This window comes from Styela clava, chromosome 6, assembly GCF_964204865.1.
Source record: "Styela clava chromosome 6, kaStyClav1.hap1.2, whole genome shotgun sequence".
In the NCBI taxonomy this organism is placed as follows: Eukaryota; Metazoa; Chordata; class Ascidiacea; order Stolidobranchia; family Styelidae; genus Styela; species Styela clava.
Genome location: NC_135255.1, coordinates 11,724,416 through 11,744,819, shown reverse-complemented (window position 1 = coordinate 11,744,819; position 20,404 = coordinate 11,724,416). Strand labels below are relative to the sequence as shown.

Genomic DNA, 20,404 nt, shown 5'->3' with positions numbered 1-20,404 from the left:
AGCGTCTGATTCAGTTTTATTCAAAAGAGAATTAAATAAATTAATTTAATTAGTATTATTATTAATAACATTTTAAAGTGTGTAGTGTTTAAAGTGCTAGCAGCTTGTATCTTTATATACATATAGCCAATCGGTGAATCCAATTTAATGACGTTAAATTTATTTAACATTTTAACTTGCTTCAATATTTTGTTCTTATGTTGTTGTGTTTCAAAAGACGACGGTTGGTAAAACTTTTCAGTTTTTAGAAACGATCCGGATGACAAGTAATTCTATTCAGATTTTTGTTTGTATGTAAAACTATATGTTCCTAACCCAAGCTTGAGAAGTTTGAAATAAATTACGATTTGTTTGCAAAATCAAATAATTTTTATTTATATTCACATATCAAAATTTTCAAACTTTTTTAAATTCTATAATATGCTGAGTTTAGTAACTCAAAAATTAGTACCCCAAAGTTTTTAGGTGTCGCGTTCAATATTAAATAAATTTGTCCAGTATTGCTGCCAAAAACATCTAGATTAAAATTAGATTAAAAATGTTAGTGCGGTGCACAAATTTTTCACGGTGTACTAAAGATATTATGTTACACCTTTAAAACGAAAATGTGGGTAATTGTATCAAATAATGCGACAACTTTGCAGCTAATGCTACGTAAATTGTTGGCACTTATTCCGTCGGACCAATTCTGTTTTATTTTTGACAACACACGGAATAATAAATTGTTGCGCGGTTGTGACATTTTCTTCATGTTACTCGTCGTGTGTGGTGGAATTTTTAACTAACTAAAGTAGATGTTGGCATGTTGGATTGAAACTTCGAATATCAAAACGAATATCAAATTTCATAATGTAGGCAAGTTTTCCTTTAATCTATGATTTTGCGAATATGACAACCGGAGTGTAAAAATTCTAGGGAGTATTATGAGTATATTAGTCTGTTATGCATTTTCTTAACTTCGTGGTCGCTACAATATCAGCGTCGTATGTCAATAATCTCAGTTTTTCATCGTCATTGCCTAGCTACCAGCGGAATAAAATTGTATAATTACTAAAAGAGAGTAGTAGGTACTTACTTATCAATGGAAAAGCATGAGACGAAATTTCAACCTCTTTCTTATATGGCCTTTGCGATATGTGTTTGATTTTACTTTGCATTTGCTCTTTCACTGACGTACAGTTATCACGTGTGAATGTGTTGCTCAATAATCATGGAAGTTGATGCACCCTTCGTACCTACCGATGACGTAACTTTGCAACTGAGATATATATTACATATTGGATATGAAATTGTTTTTCTTTAAAAAGTCATTACTATTGTTCAGCCTTCGCTTTCCACGGTGAAAGTGTTTTCTGAAGATCAAAATGGTACTTCAAAACTGCGCGTGGCGTTGTGCGCACTTTTGTTTTATTCAGTAACAATTTTATTAAAGGCCGATAGGGAACACCCTGTTCCCTTTATGACGTTTTATAACTTTCCAAACTATCAAGATCATAGTTACTATTAAATAACATGGGGAGCACTGAGATTAGGAAGTGATCACCGTTTTCACTCCACTTCTCACTCAAGAAGAAAGTTAAGAGTTTTCAGTTGTTAGAAAACACGTCATCTGATTGGTTAATTTTGTTCTTGACATTTTCAAGTGAAACTGTATTAGGTTTGGATAGGAAAGAAAATTAAAAAAAGGATTTCGTTTCTAATTTTAAAGAGCATAAATAGTTGGGCTAATTGTGATACAGCCTGCGGTGCTTTAAAGCGTGATGTAACAAAGATAAATTTTGGGTATTTGACAGTTGGATTTTCAGTATCAGTTTTACACCTGTAGATGCCTGATAACATTAGTTTACAGTAAATTGTTGTTTTTGGCAAGAGGTTGGCATAATACGATAGTGCAGTATAATGTAGCGTTTCGTGCCAGACGTTCAGCGCATTCTTAAATATAATATTGTACAGTGTGCAATTTTATGAATTTTGATTTCTATTCAACGGATGAGTTATTATTAACTTTTTTTGAAGTATGTGATGAGATTTTTTAACCTAACCATGCACCTAGATTTTTTTGATAAATAATTATTTATTGCAGCTTAATAAAGTGATAGAACTTCTCTCCTATAATGTATCTTAATTTTGTTAATATTCGTTTAAAATCCATGTTTCAAACCTTCCCGTAATTATAATTTATGATACAAAATAATAATTAACGGCATTTTTTAGGCGAAAACTATTTTGTTCGTAACTCGTTTTTTGAGGGCGGAACCCGACAAAGCATTTTTTGTTGTGGTTTGAACCACCAAATTTAGGTTGATTTATACTATTGAATAGCGCTGTGGTTTTGGTTGAAAATTATGGTTTTTACGCTTCCTCGTGGTGTAAAAATTGATAAATAGTGTCGATACTGTAACATTCCGTATAATTTTAATATTTTATTTTTTGCCATGTTTGAAAAAAATTGTTTACTACAAAATATTACAAAACACGTTGGTCGATAATTTTTTATTAAATATTTGTTTTTATTAGAATTTTCCCCCTGTCACAAAAGAGTAGCATATCATCTTAACTCAGCCATAATAAATTGAATTTTTATTTCACATATGTTTGCAAGCTCTGCAATAGATACATAAATATTCTACTACAATTCAATTTCTTGCATCCGGAATTTGACGTACGTCTACTGTTTTATAATTAGCATGAGTGCAAGATGCTCTATTTTATGATCCATACCTGAAATATTAATGTCTTGCACGTTCGGGTCGAGGGTTGGTTCATGAGGTTCCGCTAAGCAGAGGGAAATCCGTGGACATTCAATAGAGTCCACCATTAATTAATTATATTCAAACTAATACGCGCGTACGAAAGCACCATGCATGACTCATATATAAAAAAAATGTTGTCAATATACACGGCCGTGGATGTGAATTAGAGGACATGCATGTGACATGCTTGACATGAGATGACTTTCAACAGATGTTTATTTGTTCAAATTATAGAAAAATGAAATTCGCTTTCGGGTGAAAACAGTTACACTCCAATTGGCTATACGCACGGATGAGCTTTTTAATGGACCTCTTGGGTATCATAATTGCGTGATAATGTAGTCATTTTTTTAGAATACTCTTGCACTTCATAATAGTTTATACCCAAGGTCGGTAAACATATGTGAGGTAATAATAGTACTGGTGAAGCAACAAATAGTTGAATTTAAACTGTGGCAAGAGAGTGTATAAACAAATAACGTTTTGGAAATAAATTTGTTTAATGTTACATCATTTAGCCGAAATGGAATATATTGATCCAGAAAGTTTCACTAAACTAATTGTGAAGTTACATGCAAATTACAGTAAATATTTTGTCTATTTTAGTTTTGACCGTGAGAATTTTGATTCATAACTATCATTTCACTGGATGATAAACTATAAATTACTGTTGAGATATCAAGTAACTATTTAATCGATGCTTCTTGTCTTCTATTTGTGCTATTAAGAATATACATTAAAAAATGAAAATATAAAAGATAAGAGAAGTAAGATATCGTTGATTAGATAACTCGTTATTCTGTCCCCGTACACTGGCCTAGTTCACCAGCACTTAGATGGGAATATGAAAGACAAAATTTGTCAAATGGGTAATTTTGTTAGAAAGAACATTTTGTGGATGAATGTTTTTTTTCACCAAAATCCGAGTTTACTTTAGTGAACTGAATACCCAAAAATGTAATCTCTTCTTTTTTAATTTTTCAATTTATTTTCAACCAGAAAAATACTAGAAATTACGCGATCTAGGAATATTTCTTTTCAATCAATAAAATCAAATGCTAGAAGTTTGAACGATTAACGCAATTCTACGAAATTTCTTTCGAATTACTAATTCAATTAGAAGGGAGATCTTCAGCATGCATGGCATCTTTAACACTAGAAAAGGCGACGGAAATCTTTGTGAAGTCTGGTAAACGCTGGTAAACGACAATTTTTAAGGCGTCACTCCGAATTACACTGGACTAGACGTTTACTGTGAGGTTTTTTACGGTTTAAGTGCTTTATAATTAGTCAATCAGGGTTAGGCAAGGTTATACACTAAAAAATAACGTCGTTAATTTCTATGAATTTTGAGCTAACATCTTGCTTTAAAATGTAGCATAAAAATGATTTATAGACGAGCGCTCAGCGAGAACAAGATATTCTTATTAGAAGATTTTGTTCTATATGCAAGAATGTTGTAGCAAGATAACATCATGTTGTGTAAAGGGACGGAAGCCTACGGGCAGGAGGTATATTCACTTGGCTAACACAGACAGTCCCGAAATTGTAATGGAACTAAAATAAGGAAAATCGGAATAAAATTATGGCCTAACCCTAACCTGGTACACATACTACGGCAGTCCCGAATAAAGATAGCTTTTCTGAGTGATACATGCCCTCTGCATATATTTTAATATTGCCTGAGGAAGTCGGATTTGATAAAAGGAAATTTTTCAGGAATATTTTTATGATAGTATTCAGCAAGCTCTCAAATCACTCAAAATGAAAAATGTTCATCTTCAAAATTTGAGAATCGCAAGGATAGAAATGTTATACATTTAACCCGCAGATCTCTTCATATAGAATAATAATTTAGTTCAGAGCATCGATATTCCTACTAAAATATAATTAATTAGTTTTAAACATAGCTGTTCTGCAGCCTTCTGAAGTTTACGCAAATGCACATATGTTTAAGTCCGACGTATCTTACTGTTCATTAATCAAAGTCCTCGCACAGGCATCTGAACATAAAATAATAATCATGGATCACGCGCCCACCACACGTGGTCATAATTAAATTTTTAGCGATAAATTATTACACGGATTAAATGCGTGTTGTTCTGTTATCTGGTATAATTAATTTATCAATTTCAAAAATTCGAAACTTTGTGTCTCTATACCTTGAACTATACAGGGCGAGTGCATGAAATACGTGGAACTTTTTAAGCCCATGTTTGGTGGTGTATGAAGTAATATTCATTTCCCCTGTGACTTATCGGCTTTCGTGTTACATCTTACCAAAACAGGCTAAAAAAGTCGTCCGCAATCTCCTTATTTCCAATTATCGGGATTGGACTGTCACGCGCGCTTTAATCAACCTGATAGAACTTCAGCAAAGGCCAATCTCACTCCAGTTCGTGTACGGCCCGTCACCAACTTGACGCATACGTCTTTGATAATTACGGATGGATCGTGTACTTATTAATATTTCATCCTTGCGCAAAAGGCGTCGAAAAATAACGACTCCGAAAAATGGATTTGGATACGGATAACATGCCTCGTGAAAAGTATTTAATTCACGCGGAGTAGTTTTTTTAGACGGGTACCTTTCATAAACCGTGTTTCGATTCTATAAAAGTGGTTGCGGTGTATGTTTAAGATGACTTTTGAATGAGTTATTTGGGCTAATTAATTAAAAGCGAATAGATATGATGTTTTAGCCCGCCAATGTGACGTGCAAGATGCAAAATTTTTGTTTATAAGACCGTATAGCAAAAATTTGAATACAGTTGAAAAGATCGGTTATTATTATTTGTAGGAGTACGACAAGTTCGCAGCATATCGCCCATATTGTTTTCAGTCTATTTTACGCTCGATCGGCGTCGTAACGTAACATCTTTCGTTCGTTATTTTCATTACATCAGATCAGTTGAAATGTATCTTTTCGTATATATTATCAGAAACCGATTCACCATGGCATATGTAAGGAGTATGCAGATTGGAATCGAATAAGTACGCTAATATTCTAACTTGCTCTTTTAAAAGTGAAATTTAAGATCAATGTTGTTTAGATATCATCACAGTATAGAGTTTTTTCGAAATGAGTAAAAGCAGTAAAAGAATATGATAAGGCAGATTTGTGTATTTTGTTGCCTCCATATCGAATGTGCCCGGCTGGCTGAATTTGCCTGCTGTGTGAATTGCTCAGGAAATATTCAACTCATTATATATGCAGTATAGGAATTGAATATGGATCGCTTCTAATTTGTTGGTATGTACTACATTTGAATGTCAAGTAATATTGCTTCAGCTTGGTTACCATCGACATCGGTCCATACCGATAGGATAGTGGTATTTACTATGTTGTCTAATATCAATTATAATTGTTTACATGAAAATATTTTAAGTAATATATCCTTAAAGTTGAATTCCGTCAGGTTTTTTTCCTACTAAATATTTGTTTAATTTCGCTTGAAAATTCCTTAGTCACCCACATACATATTATCCACTTATAAAGCATACAATTCACAGTTTCAATGTAAATAAAACAAATATATCATTGTGATTGACAATATTATACGATTATCAGAATCTGTAGCTAGGTGTGAAAACTGGAGATTTTTCTCTTAAATAGAAACATGGGTATCTCGTGGTTGATAATGTAAACAATGTTTAGCCTGTGTTGTTAAGCCTATTTACCGAGCTAAATTACGGGATTATGCTATCTTTAATTAGCCGATTTACGTTTAGTTGTGAATCCAAATTTTTGTTTATTCAGATCCTTATACAATTTTGATGCCATAAATTTCCACGCTCATGCTTGATCGTTTATCAGATGTCAACATTAATCACTATAGATTCGTTAATAAGGTTTCTTGTCGAAATTCCACGTAATTTTCAGGCGTTTAATTTATTTCGCTCGTGCCTTCTCGGCAATGCCCCGCCTTTAACTTTTATAAAACTGCGTTGCTATACTTGGAATATGGATAAAACGCGTTATCAAGATGTTAGTTATGTCTAGCCCATGCTTGCATTAGTATTGATTTCAGGAAAAAGGTGCCACGTTAAAGGTGAAGACATAGACCATAAATTTTGATGTCAAGCCACACCTTTATAAAACATTCAGGCGAAACATTTATGAGCCAAATTAGGCCCTCGTGTTCAATGTTTTAATTTATCTTCTCTCACATAGATGAGAGAAACATAAGAGAGAGAGAGAGAGAGAGAGAGAGAGAGAGGGCCATTTGGCATCGCAATTATCGCTAGTAAACAGCGAGCTCATTCACCTGTGCTCACGGTGGCAACGATAAGAATGTATTATGCTACAATACGGTATTTCCGCATTGACGGACGACAAATCACGCCTGAGGATTTGCAGCTGCGTCGGAATCTCTAGTTGTAACGGAAGTTTTAGATCTATCCACACCCGCATCCGTGCATTGTTTGCGTTTTTCTTTACTGATAAAGCATAAGTTGGTTTAAGATATATATAAATATGATAGTGGTTATTCAGATGCAATTGAAATATCCTCAATTTCTATTACACATAGCGCATATAGAGTATATTATTGAATCGGGTAAAATTTTGAATTTTGCTTTTGGTTTATACCCATGTATAGGTACAAGTCGAATATAATTCTTTTGTATAAATGAAAAGCTTTCCATCCCAGAGTAGTTTAATTTCAATGTGAAATAGGAATAAATAGTCTTATTTTTTGATCCGCAGTCAGTGGATGAAAGAGAATACAAGCGTCAGACAGATCATGAAATTTTAACGCGAAAGGAGACGTGATATCATTACCAAGTCATTCTGTGGTGGTTGTTAGATACAAAAAATAATTACAATTTTCGTAATTTCGGGTGTGTGTAGCTCAATAGTACAGTGTTGTTGCTTTTGACGTTCAGAACGTTCAAATATGCAGATACATTACGAACTTCAATCCGTTTTACATGGAAATGGCGGTTTATTTTGAGTGAGTTGAAAAATGGGTCTTAGTGGATAAATTACAAAATATAGGAGATTGGTGTAGTTCCATTGCTATTAAAACACGCGAGGAATTCGTGTACTTTGACGTATCATGTTGCCAATGGGCATTTTCGTTCTATGGAAGGTTATTATGCATTATGGCATCGATTTTGAAGACTAGTTTCCCACACTTTTCTGGATACTACATTTGCCTATTTTCACGTTATAATTTGTCAAATCTCCATCGCAAACGTCACACAGGTTCGAGTAAAACAAATATAAACTACGTAATGCGTTAGGATTACAATTGTTTTATGACGGTAATAACAAGAGTCAGTGTGTCTAATAGACTAATACAGATTATTCGGTAACTTAATTAAAATGCCGTTATCGTCTTATTAATCCACTGAAGATTTGTGAAAAGTCGACGCGCCCTGTTTTATGGCGCTATTCTGGCGTCACGATAGCAAGATGTGCCGTGTCATTCGAGATGCAGGTTGTAACGTTAGTCTAGTGAGGGCAGTTTCAGTTTGTCAAATGTTTTCAATCATAATATGGAATACTTGCAACCGCTAGTCGAATATTTTCCGCTGATGAATAGTTTGGGAGTTGTAAGCTAATTCCTTCAGGAGTTAAAATCAAATAATAAAAAGGATGGGCTGTTGCCTTTGGATGTTTATCATTCACAGTAGTCGAGCTACAGGAAATTTAGATCAGTTAATCTGAGGCTAAGATGATAAGAAATTCGAAATACCGATTTCTTAAACCTGAGAGAATACTAAACAGACTAATTGTTTGCATGTCTATTGTTGAGTAAGCCTTCAGCCCTTTTCATTCTAGTTAGTCATCCATTTGTTTTGTAAATTCTGCCCATGACCCCGTGTATATAAGAAAGAGAAATCGATTCGCGGATCATTCAGATACAGTATAAGAACTTTTTGCGTTGGATCTTTCGATGGCTTTCCTGGAGCATAAAAGTTGATTGCGTTGTCGTTGTTATCTAAGAGTATAGCAGAAACCGGACGGCAAAAATTTTAGCGAAAAACAAGGTCAAACATAAATTTGGGCGAACCTAACAAGCATAAGTATTGCCTACTTTCCAGTGGATAACCTTGGGTCATATACCACGTGAAAAGTTCAAGTTAGGTCAATGTTTTGCATTGTATTGTGATGTCATAGGAGCAGCATGGCATCATATACAAGACAACACATGTATATCAAACTGTGTCTTGTAGTGAAAGCGCCTTTGAACTTGGCGGATGCGGCGTCGTTTTTGGCACATAAGTGTCGTACATAGAAGTAAAGCTGTTGACTCACGTCTGTAGAGCGTTTTTCTCTTTTGGGTGAAAAGTGTAATTTACACATCAGGCCTTTGTCAGATTTCTTGTCGTTTAAACATGAAGTAGACTAGCCCGTAACGTTAAATATTGTCGTAGTGAACGAACGCAAACAATGCTGTTAAGGGTCGTACAGCAGGCTCGTGAGGACTTTCAAGCATTGTCAGTTGACTGAGCAAAGTGCACTTTTCAATGTAGATTAGGAGTGCAGCGTAACGTTTAACGGTGTACGATCGCAGTTAGGGAGTTAATATAAACCCAAAGACGAGCAAAGTTATTGAGCAGCATTTATTTTCGTAGTCTGAATAACTTTACCATCAGTAAGGAAGGTAAAATTAGCCGGTATGAACTATGTCAGGCAGTGTGTATACTCAAAACGGCATTGATAGTAATATAAGAGTAACGGTAACTTAGAAAATATGTTATAATGGCTGTTTTCTCCTCATATATCTCTAATATTTTAAAACTTTTGGTCGTTCATCAAAATTTGTAGTCTGAGTCATATGACTGATTATTATAATTGTCGATACTCCCATATTGCGTTTCAACTCGTATCTAGCAATGTCAACGGAACAGATCTAGACATAGACTTTTACGCGTGAATCATTGTTTTTTTTTATGCGTAAAATATATCTACGTTCTAGATTCCGAGCATGATATAGTATAACCCAAAAACATGCTTCTATTGGGACGTCTAAATAAATGACAATCAAAACTAGATAAGAATTGTCCATATTAAGTAGTATGTCATTTTAGCAGTGTAGAATCTTAGTGAACGCTGGAATTACGCATATCTTTGGCAAATGCTGTTAGAAATAGCGTATATAAAAATTGTATACTTCCAAAGAGCAGTTTCCGTTCTAAATTTTGTGCTATAATCAATTTGTGCCTTTTCTTTCAAGTGGACGACGTTCGTTTTGCGCCATATTATTATCAGACCTCGTCTCGCGGATATGTAAATCACATAACGTCATTCTAATTGTTCATTTGGGTAATTAAATTTCTTGAATCGAGATTTCGTTTTCAATCTGGTAACGCCCCCACCTTACAGGCCGTAAACCAGCCGTTGGTGATAATTGCGGTTAGCGAGTCGCGTGTCGCTTTCACCAGTAGACTCTAATGCAATTATGAATTTTTGTAATCCCATTATGTTATATCGATAGCCTTATAAGCAAGCGATTTCCGATGCGCTAATATGAGATAATAGGTTTTTGACGTTTTTAGCATAAAATTGCCAAAAAGTGCAGATTTTGGTGAATTACATTCAGAGTAAAGTCAGTAATATAGCAGAGGATTTTGAATTGTGCTTTGCTCAAAGCAACCGAGAAAAACTCTTTTTAACTATTATAGAAATAGGTATAATATAGTATGTACTAGTATTAATTTATGTGAATATATATATGAATTACTAGATCTATCAATACACCATGGTTGGGCGAACTTTTTATATTGTTAAAAAAGCGATCTTACGCTGGCCGACTTAATATTTCCGACATTTTTCTAAATTCAGGCTCATTTGCGATAGTATGTTCACATCACATCGTATGATTTTGTGTATTATAAAAACCACGTGGGAAAAAAGTTTTTATCTTAAATAGCAACTGTTTTAAATTTCAAATCAAATAGTAATTATACCATACTGCACCGACAGGCATATGACAATCATCGATTGAAAACCGTTGATTTATCCTTCCAAGTGATTTGTCATATTTTAGGGATCATTGCTCAGTCGCTCATGTTTATTAGACTTGGGCATGTCCCAGTGTTTCTCGCCTATGTCTCCCAAAGGACCATTCTGGCGACGGGAAAGCCTAATTGCAATTATCGATTTCAGTGCTTAAATTTGATATTACATCTTACCACTAATATTAAATTTTTTTGTTCGCTATTATTAAAACTAAATTGTTATTGAAGAATCGGTTACAGTAAAAGAAAGTCTCACACGGTAGAGAAGTAGTAACAAGACGAGATAGCAGTTCAGTTTCAATATAAAGTATAAAATGCCCAAATAAATTGAATAACAAACTGATTATCGAATCTTCGATATTATTTATATTACGTCTCAGAAAACGTTATCCGCCGATTGTTGGCAAGACAGATAGATATACAAAACCGCAGAACTTGTCAGTTAGCAACAACACGCTAAATCGGAATACTCAGAACAGAATCTAAAATATCAATACGTTTTCTATAAGCTAAATTGTAAATCTTGAATGCGAGAAAAAGTCATACAACAAGCCGTCGACTAGAAGAAGGAATAGTGTATAAAATTACAAGAACATAGTGATAGATAGGTATGCCAAATTTATTGTCACGATGGAGATTCCAGAAAATATGGTTTGAAGGTATGGAAACATCTAAACATCTAATATGGTACGGAATTGAAACATCTAATCAGGGGATGAAAGTCCTTAAAAAACCTATTAAAAACATCACAAAATAAGAATGAAATCGGCAAACTAGCTGCAATCCTAAAAAATTTTCTACTGTTGCGGTTTATTGTATGAGATTAGGCAGGCATGTTGACGAAAAAATAAATACCCCAAGCTTAGAAAAATAATCATTTTCTAATCTGAAGACTGAATTTATCGTAGTCTGTCAGAGTGTCAGATAAAATCTTAACGTAGGCAGAAATTCAAGTTTATCAATATTTTAGTAGACATTATTATCCACAGTTTAGTCTAAGTCGAAGCTATTTTTGGTGTTATCAGAAAATCTTTGTCTGATAGTTAAGAAAAATTGGAACCTCGTTATTGTTTCTTGAACTCGGAGAAAGCTATAATCTCTGTGATATGGTTTATTAATATTCGAGTGTCGTTTTTGTAATCAAATCTGGTGATTGTGTTTTATGAGATATTACTTCAGGCGGGGTATTTGAGTAAACAGCCTTGCATTTTTCAATATTTGTAGCTAAACCACATTCTTGTACTTTTCCGTGCAGTTTATTTTTATCTAATAATTCTTTTGAACATGAAGTTCTAAATTCATGTGTATCAAAATGCAATAGCGGGAAGAAATTGTATTGTGAAAAAAAAATAAAGTTTTTCTATCGAAGATCTGCTTATTCGAAAAGTCGAAGAATTTGAAGTCTCATAATGGCTCAATGGATTAACTTATTCTATTTGTTATTTTTAATAAACAACTTTGTATCAACTTTGGCGGCAAAATCATGTAAGTATTATTATGTATTAGACAAAACGCGTTTATCAAACTTGGGCCAATCATAAATCTAAACCGAAATTTGTTGAAACGCAAACTCATGCTTAGTAGATACGTATATAAAGTTTACTATTTTATTTTGATAGAATTAAACTCATAACATTTCAAGGGGCTTTCGAGTACTGTCTGATATTGCACTGCGATATTGAAATAGTTTTCTTTTAAGTGGATACCGAGTGTTTTATATAATTCTTTATATAATCTACCCATATTATTGTATGTTATTTTGTATTGTCAGTATGAGTATGTGTATAATATAAAATGAAAATCAAATTCTTGGATTAAATAAAGTAAATAACTCAATATCAAACCGATACACAGACGATGAATCGCACCGTGACGAAGGTGCATCGTGAGCATCTAAATGGCGATCTAGAAATATGTTACTATTATTTTTTATTGCGTTGTTGAAACAGATAGGAGCCCTCGCTGTATTAAACACTTATTGTTACACTTGACTAAGTAATGTAATCAAAGCCCATAACCGCCATGAAACGGGAAAATTATTGGAAATTTAAATTTAAAATTCCCCAAAATTGAAATAAATTATACATTTTCATATTCTAAATATCGTATTTAATTTCAATATTTCGTTTAATTCGCATTAAGCTATCATGTAAAGCATTTGCGATTCTTTATCTCTGGTTAAAGATTGACGGCCACTTAAGTATCCTAATTACGATTTCCTCTCATTTGTTTATTTTTACTGATCGAATCATCCTACGTGCCTTCGTGTATTCTCGTAAAATTCAATACCATTGAGCAAACCACATGTATAAATATTTTATACCCACTAGAACAAACCAACGTAAATAGTCCAATTAGTGTTCTATTTTTTATGCTTGATAGATAGATAAAAAATCATAAGAGAATCGGCCAGACCTTGACCGAATGCAAATCAGACGACCTAACCTTATACTATATTGTGGATATTTCAGTGAAGTATTTTTTTGTATATTGTCAACCGGAATTGGAAATAGATTGCAGAATTTTCCTTTATCCGGTATCGCGTCTTCTTCTTAAAACTATCAATTTTATATTTGATACAGAATGTTTTTTTTTGTTGTATTTATTTCAACAGTCCATAAGGTTTCAATATTATTTCTAGATGCTGGTTTCTTTATAAAATGCGTATATATAACGTCCTGTTGAATGGGCTTGATCTAGAAATTTAACAGGAACTTTTAAAGTGTGAGGATGGGGAATATGAGTCAACGTTTGCATCACGGTCTTGCTGTGTCTATTTTCTTCTCTTCTGTTTGATTTCACTTAGTTATAACGGATCGTGATGACTCTATTTACAGATTTGAGATTTGTCATAATTTTTATCCCATCTATAAATGTTTAAAGACGATAATCATTTTAAACTGTTAGTTATCGCCCAACCCGCATATTTGTATTCGGCTTATCCCAGCGTGCAAACTTTTATGAGTCATTAAATGCGCTGATTGCATAGTGTTTCCAAAGATTTTTTAAAATGATGTAATCACTTGAAGTAAAATCGTTGTAGAGAACACTTTTGGCACGTAAACCATATACTCCACTTGCGTGGGTTACGAAAATGTTAAAATCCACGCCCGTACTTGAGTGCGTAGAACTCTCTCATTGAGGGCGTATCAACCGAACCGCAACTTTCAATTTTGTCGTAATTATTTTTTACTCGTGTTATAAGAGAATGCAGACCTAGAGGCGTCGATCAAAAATGTATTCTATCATAAGTTACTATAGAAAATATCCGAAGTAAACTTGCCAAAAGCCTATCCAAGAAACGAGACCCCATTTATCACCTGTCCGAGAAATTTGAACCGATTTGATTGAATCGTCAAATTTCCCATTGGCAACGATACCAACCCTGTTTTCGTGTCTCAAAATTTTCCAACGTCATCTATAGACCATGCATAAAACTTTTTTTTACCATGATCCACACTTGGAAATTTATGAGGTTCAAGACTTTTGATTCACAAAAGCTAGACCAGAGAATTATTTTTCACTTAATTTTAGAGTTCGCATCGGCAAGAATTTCGTAGGCAGTGTCCCATGCTGCTATTAAAATTTAGTTCTCTCGCATAATTTGCAAACGAACTTGCTTGACTTAACTGGTGCCGTGACGTTTAGTGGAGACAGGTGGTTTCTGGGTAATAGATTAAGAACAATTAGCGCATGCGACCGTATCGCATTTTAAGGGCGTGCTATTGTGTCGTTCGCCATTAGACCTACTATTCCATTGTCCGCCATTGTTTAACGACACCGTTTTCCACACTGATACATAAATAATGAGCGAATTGCGTTTATTGTACTACTAAATTAGAGAATAGATGAATCGGTCTATCCAGCAAATCAATGCAACATTGGGTTGTCATTCCGATATTTGTGTTCTTTCGATTTTAATATGGGAATATGAATATTACAGAAATGTCCTAGTATGTAACAGTGGTTCTCAACATTTTTGTACAGTTTGAGTTGTTTTTAATGTGTACATAAATAACATAGCAAGCCAAGCCAACACGCGGGGTGAATAAACTTACTTCAATATACCGGACCAGTAATTTTTCGTTTTTTTTTTTCTTTTTATTGCACAGATCCGTATACCAGAGCCGCATTGGAATTTTTTTCACATTCCAATAAATATCATTTTATATTACAGCACCTCCTGTTCTCACGTCTGCCCCACCCAATACAGTCACCTCAAGAGAAGGAGAGGTATTGCTGCTAAGATGTCGTGCAACAGGTCGTCCGACTCCAGTCATAACATGGCACAAAGATGGATGGCCTATCAAAAACGGACAGGTATGTTGATTACACGCCAGGCCAAATATAGGATTTAAATTTTCAATAATTATTTATTTATTTTAATTATTATATCAATATCGACTATTGGATTTTCATTAATCCGAATTAAGCTTAGCTCTAAATTAAAGCTTGTTGGGACTTGCGAAAGTTCCATAGCTCGTCTACTATTTTCTGGAATATCGATAAATTTGTATTGAAACAAGACATCGTTGAGTAAATGAATTTTAATAAACGAAAAATCAATAATATTGCTTAATAAAATACTAACCAGAAACGATTTTATTTCGCTGGACTTATGGACAGAAATAACATAATTTTCATGGTTGAATCCTGTTGTATTCGTATGCAAACTGGTATTCATGTTACTGAATTAGCGCAACCCCGAACTTCCTCTGGGCCAAGTTTCTTTATCAAATATTGTGCACACAAATTTAAAAACTATGTTGCGGAGTAGTTCGGTCGGATGAGCTGTGTATAATTGTGTACATTGTCTGTACTTTCATATTTGCCCACCTTCTCAGTGAAATGCCATGGATTCTTGTTTCTAGCTAAACCATTATAATTTCTTAGGATGGAATTCGACTCGGAGATGGCGAATTGGCAGTAACATTAGAAAAATTCCACAAAGGAAAATATACGTGTCGAGCACAAAATGTCGAAGGACAAGTCGAACACACTACGTCGGTTTATATTCAAGGTTTGTTCTAAGCAAAATCTTTTTTAAGTTAAATAACAAGCGAACAAGACGTTATAATCAGATAAATACGAACAGAGATACATATATGATTCCAATCACTATTTAAATGGCTCCCACCAAGAGGACTATTGCGCTGCGATTTAGGCGGTGGTTTGATTCTTGGGGTAGCAATCAAGATTTATAATAGCACATCTTTATTATATGCAATGTAAAATCTGATATTGCATAGAATCACGAAATAATTAACTAACAATCAAATATGTAAATTTATGTCAATATTTTAATCAGGTGCTCCAGTAATAACAGAACCGCCCAAAAATACAACAGTTAAAGAAGTTCAAGACGCCATGTTCAAATGCAGAGCGGACGGATATCCTACTAATATAGAATATAGGTAGAGGGTTTCTATTCAATTATATCATCAATTTTGCTATAATTAAATTTGAAAATATTCACACTACTTTACCGACAGCAATCTTATTAGCCACGTGCCATCATCGTTTCAAGTTTTAAAGCTGTTTTACACTTATTCACATGTTTCGATACCACATCATGATGATTTAAAATTTACGAAAAATGTCAAAATTTTAAAGTAATGTTATATAAAAATGCTCATTCGTAAAAGTCATTGGGAAAAGAATTTTAATTTTTCTGTCAAATGGTGGCATAAATATCAAATAAAGAAAAACCTATGTCAAAATGTACGTGAAAATGAAGTAAACATATATCTTGAGCAATATTTCAGTACAATTCGTTCAAAATGTTTCCGCTTTAAAAAACACCTATTAGGCTGAAATTACTTGCAGTACTATAAAAAAAATCATTATTTAACATTACAGCTGGTTCTACAATGACGTACCTGTGACATCATCGAAGATTCGAGAACGTGTTAACGCTCTCGATGATGGAACACTGATCATATACAGCCCGGTCGCTGATGACAAGGGTACAGTGACTTGCCGAGCAAGCAATGGATTTGGGAAGGCACCAACAGCATCGGCGACACTAACAGTGCAATGTAATTCATTATTCATTTCAATGGTTGTACATGTGTAGCCCGCAGGGACGTCCAAAACGAATCGAATATTCGAATACATTCGAATTTCATTATATTCGATATGAATAATTTTTGAATTTAGGCAAAATGTCGAATATTTGTATTTGAAAATTAGAGATTATGAGCTGCCAGACAATGAGACAAAATGTATGATATCTCAACTGATAACAAACAACACAGAGAAAACAATGATTTTTATTTATGTCGCTTTAAATATGATCAACATAAAAATATAGTGATTTATGTAATTTTCCACACGAATCTGCCACCAATTTAGAATATATCCGATAGTCCATATTCAAAATTTTTTTTTTTCAGAATGTATTCGGGACAGTGAAATATTCTGTTTTAGAAATAATGGGCAGTATTGTATCTTAATTCTGATTTCTGACAGCCAGAATAATTTACCTTACAACTCCAAATACTAAACTGAGATGACACAGCATGGTTTACGAATCTACGATGTGTATTTTTTAAATCAATTCGTACATTTCTGTCAAATTTAATCAAATAATCGAAAATAAATAACTGAAAATTAAAGGTCCAGACTCACAATCAGAATTGTTGTATACCGTTAAATATCACACATTAAATGAAATCGAATTACACTGATATTTCAATTTATTTTTGTAGTTCCTGCTCGTGTCCATAAGATGCCTTCTATTCTATATGCTGGATTAGGACTCAAAACCGAACTACCGTGTCCAGCGGTAGCCGTACCACCTGTATCTACTGTAACATGGCGGAAGAACGATCAAGTTATTAATATTGAACAGGTGAGAAATTGTTGTTTTAAGCCGGTGTTTATTTATAATATCATTACAAAAGCTATAGAAGCAAAGCCCAACAGTACTTTAACTACTGTAAAATAGCGTGGGTTTCGTGAGATAGCGGTACGTAAGCATCTACAACATTAGAGAAATGTTATTACTGTGGTCTTTTAATTCTAATTTTCATTTCAAAAGTTTATACTAATAACAGGGATGCCAAAATTGAGGCGAATATTCGAATGGATTCGAAATTAAATATATTCGATATTCTAATAAAAATCTTGATTTTACGAATAATTTAGAATACTTATCTTCAAAATTTTATTGTTTTAAACACTTCAAGTCACACAGTATACCTGTACTTTCCTGTATTTCAAAATCCAAAATCATTGAGTATACACCAATTTATATGTGATTTTTTTTTCACATGGCCAGATTTTGAATATACAAAATAATCCATTACTATGTATTCAGAATAGTAGATTTTTCATTTTGGCCATCTCTGAACACACTTGATTACCGACACTTCAACACGAGATTTCTTGATAAAAAAGACACGTTCACAGCTCATCACTTTACCAAACAATTCCACTACTAATTTCAACAATCATCCTATCTCCAGAACAAGCGTTACAGCCTCGGTGAAAACGGAAGTTTAGTATTAGAAGACATTCAACAACGAGATGCCGCACGTTACACATGTACTCCTTACAATATTCTGGGTACAATGGGTGAAAGTATCGGAACACGACTGATTGTACGTTACCCACCTTACTTCACAAAAACCCCGAAATCAACACATGAGGCGGAAATTGGAAAACCGCTTGTGATACAATGTCAGGGATCAGGGGATCCACCCCCTCACGTATCATGGAAAAAAGTAAGTCACATTTCGTTTGGTATGTTCATGTGCAATTAGCTGTATATTTCATAAATTTTTGAAATTATTTTGATTGGAAATTCTCTTAGATGCAGCCATTTAACTGTGCCGGCACGTTTATTAATACGTAATTATTTTTAAAAGTTGTAATTTTAAGAAGTATTTTTTACAATTTTGTGCGCTACTGAAGTATGTGCACCAAGATGGCGCATAACCTGAACCCTAACCTGGTACACTACGTTCAGGTTGTGCGCCATCTTGATGCACATACTTCTGGAAATCCCAATTTTGTTCCTTTCCCTGTACAAGCAGCACGTGGAACTGAAATATTTTAGATCATTTTTCCGGCTTGATACAATTCGAAGTAATTGGTAGAGTATGGTTATCAATTTCGTATCGAATTGGTTGTAATAGGGATGAATATTTGATCGCATCTGAACGGTCTCCTATAAGTATAGGCATAATGAACTGCCATGTAGAAAGCGGACTTGCATCTAGAGCAGTTGTGAAAATTAGGTTTTGCCAAACAAGTGCAATTCTATACGTCGTAATTACACGGCAATTTTATTCATATTAACCTCGTTTTTTTAGTTGGATGACAATGGCGAAGAAGAAGAGATCCAGGACGCGGAGAACAGAGTATCATTCGAAAATGGGAATTTAACAATCGACTCCGTGGCAAAAAGCGATCACGGTTCTTGGCAGTGCGTGTTATCCAACGCTGTTGCGTCAGTCAAAACTGACGTAATGGTTTACGTAAAATGTAAGTAAAGTATGCGTATTTATAGGACGCTAGCTTAATTCAAAATTCTAGGTCTCATACGGAGACTAATAGTAAGTTACTAATTTCAAATTTCAAATTTTTCCATCATCTTTTAGTTACTAGCCACTTCATTTGAACAGTTTTTAGCTTGGAATTTTTTTCGTCAGATACGACTCCGCATGCCGTTTCGAATATATCCGTTGTTACATCGAAGCAAAGCGCTCAAATATCGTGGACACCGGGTTACGATGGAGGGTATTCACAACATTTTATGATTTGGTACAAACGTGCAGATATGGGCGACCACTCATGGCAAACTCAGTCGGTGGAAAGCTTCCGCAAGGTGGCGACAGTGAGCAATTTGGAACCAGACACTATTTACCAATTTGCTCTTTTACCTGAAAATGTACTGGGAAGCGGCCAGTTCTCGAAGACTATTACCGCGAAAACCAAAGGTAGGTATATTTGTAGTAATGTACACTTGTTCACTTGTTTTCAGATATAACGTTGGCATTGGACAAGATTAATGATTTGACATTAACTGTTTTTATAACGTTTTTATTTATTGATTTTTCAGAAATTCCGCCGCCTACCCCTACAAAAGAACCAGAATCTGTACCACCGCCTAGTCGAATGGAATCTCATATAAAAAAGGAAAGCGGACTTTTGCTACTTATGTGGCAACCACCAATCGACACAACCGAAAAAGATCTTCTGGGCTACGTCATCGAGTTTAGAATGTTGCTCGCTTTTGACGAGGAAGACGTACAGGAAAAAACTCTAGAAAACATTGAAAAAGAGGATAATTCTCAAAATTTGCCTCTGGAAGAGAGTGATAAACCTAATATTGAAGAAACTGAGACTGACGGGCGTTCAAAAAGATCACTTTGGAACGGTATAGTGTATGCTCGCGCAAAAAGGGAAGCACCGGTGGTACCGCCAACTGTATCCCCGCCCATCACAGGAATTTCAAAACCTCAGGAAAGGTGGTCTGCTTGGGCTACGTTATCGCCAGTAGGAGCAAACGAAACTGCTTTTCTTGTACCCGCAGATAAACTTTTCCGGGATCAGTTGTACGAATTTCAAGTTATGGCTCTGTCCCAATCAGCCTATAGTGTTCCCAGTGTTCCTATCACCGTTTCAACAAAAGGTAACTAATTTATTTTGACACTATATACGATGGATTCAAA

At 34.4% G+C, this 20,404-nt stretch overlaps 1 protein-coding gene across 4 annotated transcripts in view; it reads left to right on the top strand.

The window, feature by feature from the left end:
- LOC120330818 (uncharacterized) overlaps window positions 1-20,404 on the top strand; it is a 46,513-nt gene that overhangs the window by 15,444 nt on the left and 10,665 nt on the right. For 3 of the 4 annotated variants that reach the window (XR_005567893.2, XM_039397762.2, XM_039397761.2), the window contains 9 exons: window positions 14,902-15,044; window positions 15,618-15,744; window positions 16,033-16,138; window positions 16,584-16,762; window positions 17,435-17,577; window positions 18,194-18,451; window positions 19,043-19,214; window positions 19,382-19,669; window positions 19,792-20,364. Coding sequence is in view for 3 of the 4 variants with exons in the window: in XM_039397762.2 (XP_039253696.2) it covers window positions 14,902-15,044; window positions 15,618-15,744; window positions 16,033-16,138; window positions 16,584-16,762; window positions 17,435-17,577; window positions 18,194-18,451; window positions 19,043-19,214; window positions 19,382-19,669; window positions 19,792-20,364 (1,989 nt within the window). In the remaining variant the exon portion in view is untranslated. Of the gene's footprint in view, window positions 1-11,959; window positions 12,210-14,901; window positions 15,045-15,617; window positions 15,745-16,032; window positions 16,139-16,583; window positions 16,763-17,434; window positions 17,578-18,193; window positions 18,452-19,042; window positions 19,215-19,381; window positions 19,670-19,791; window positions 20,365-20,404 lie in introns of those variants that run through there. The other variant, XM_039397763.2, reaches the window with a different exon arrangement.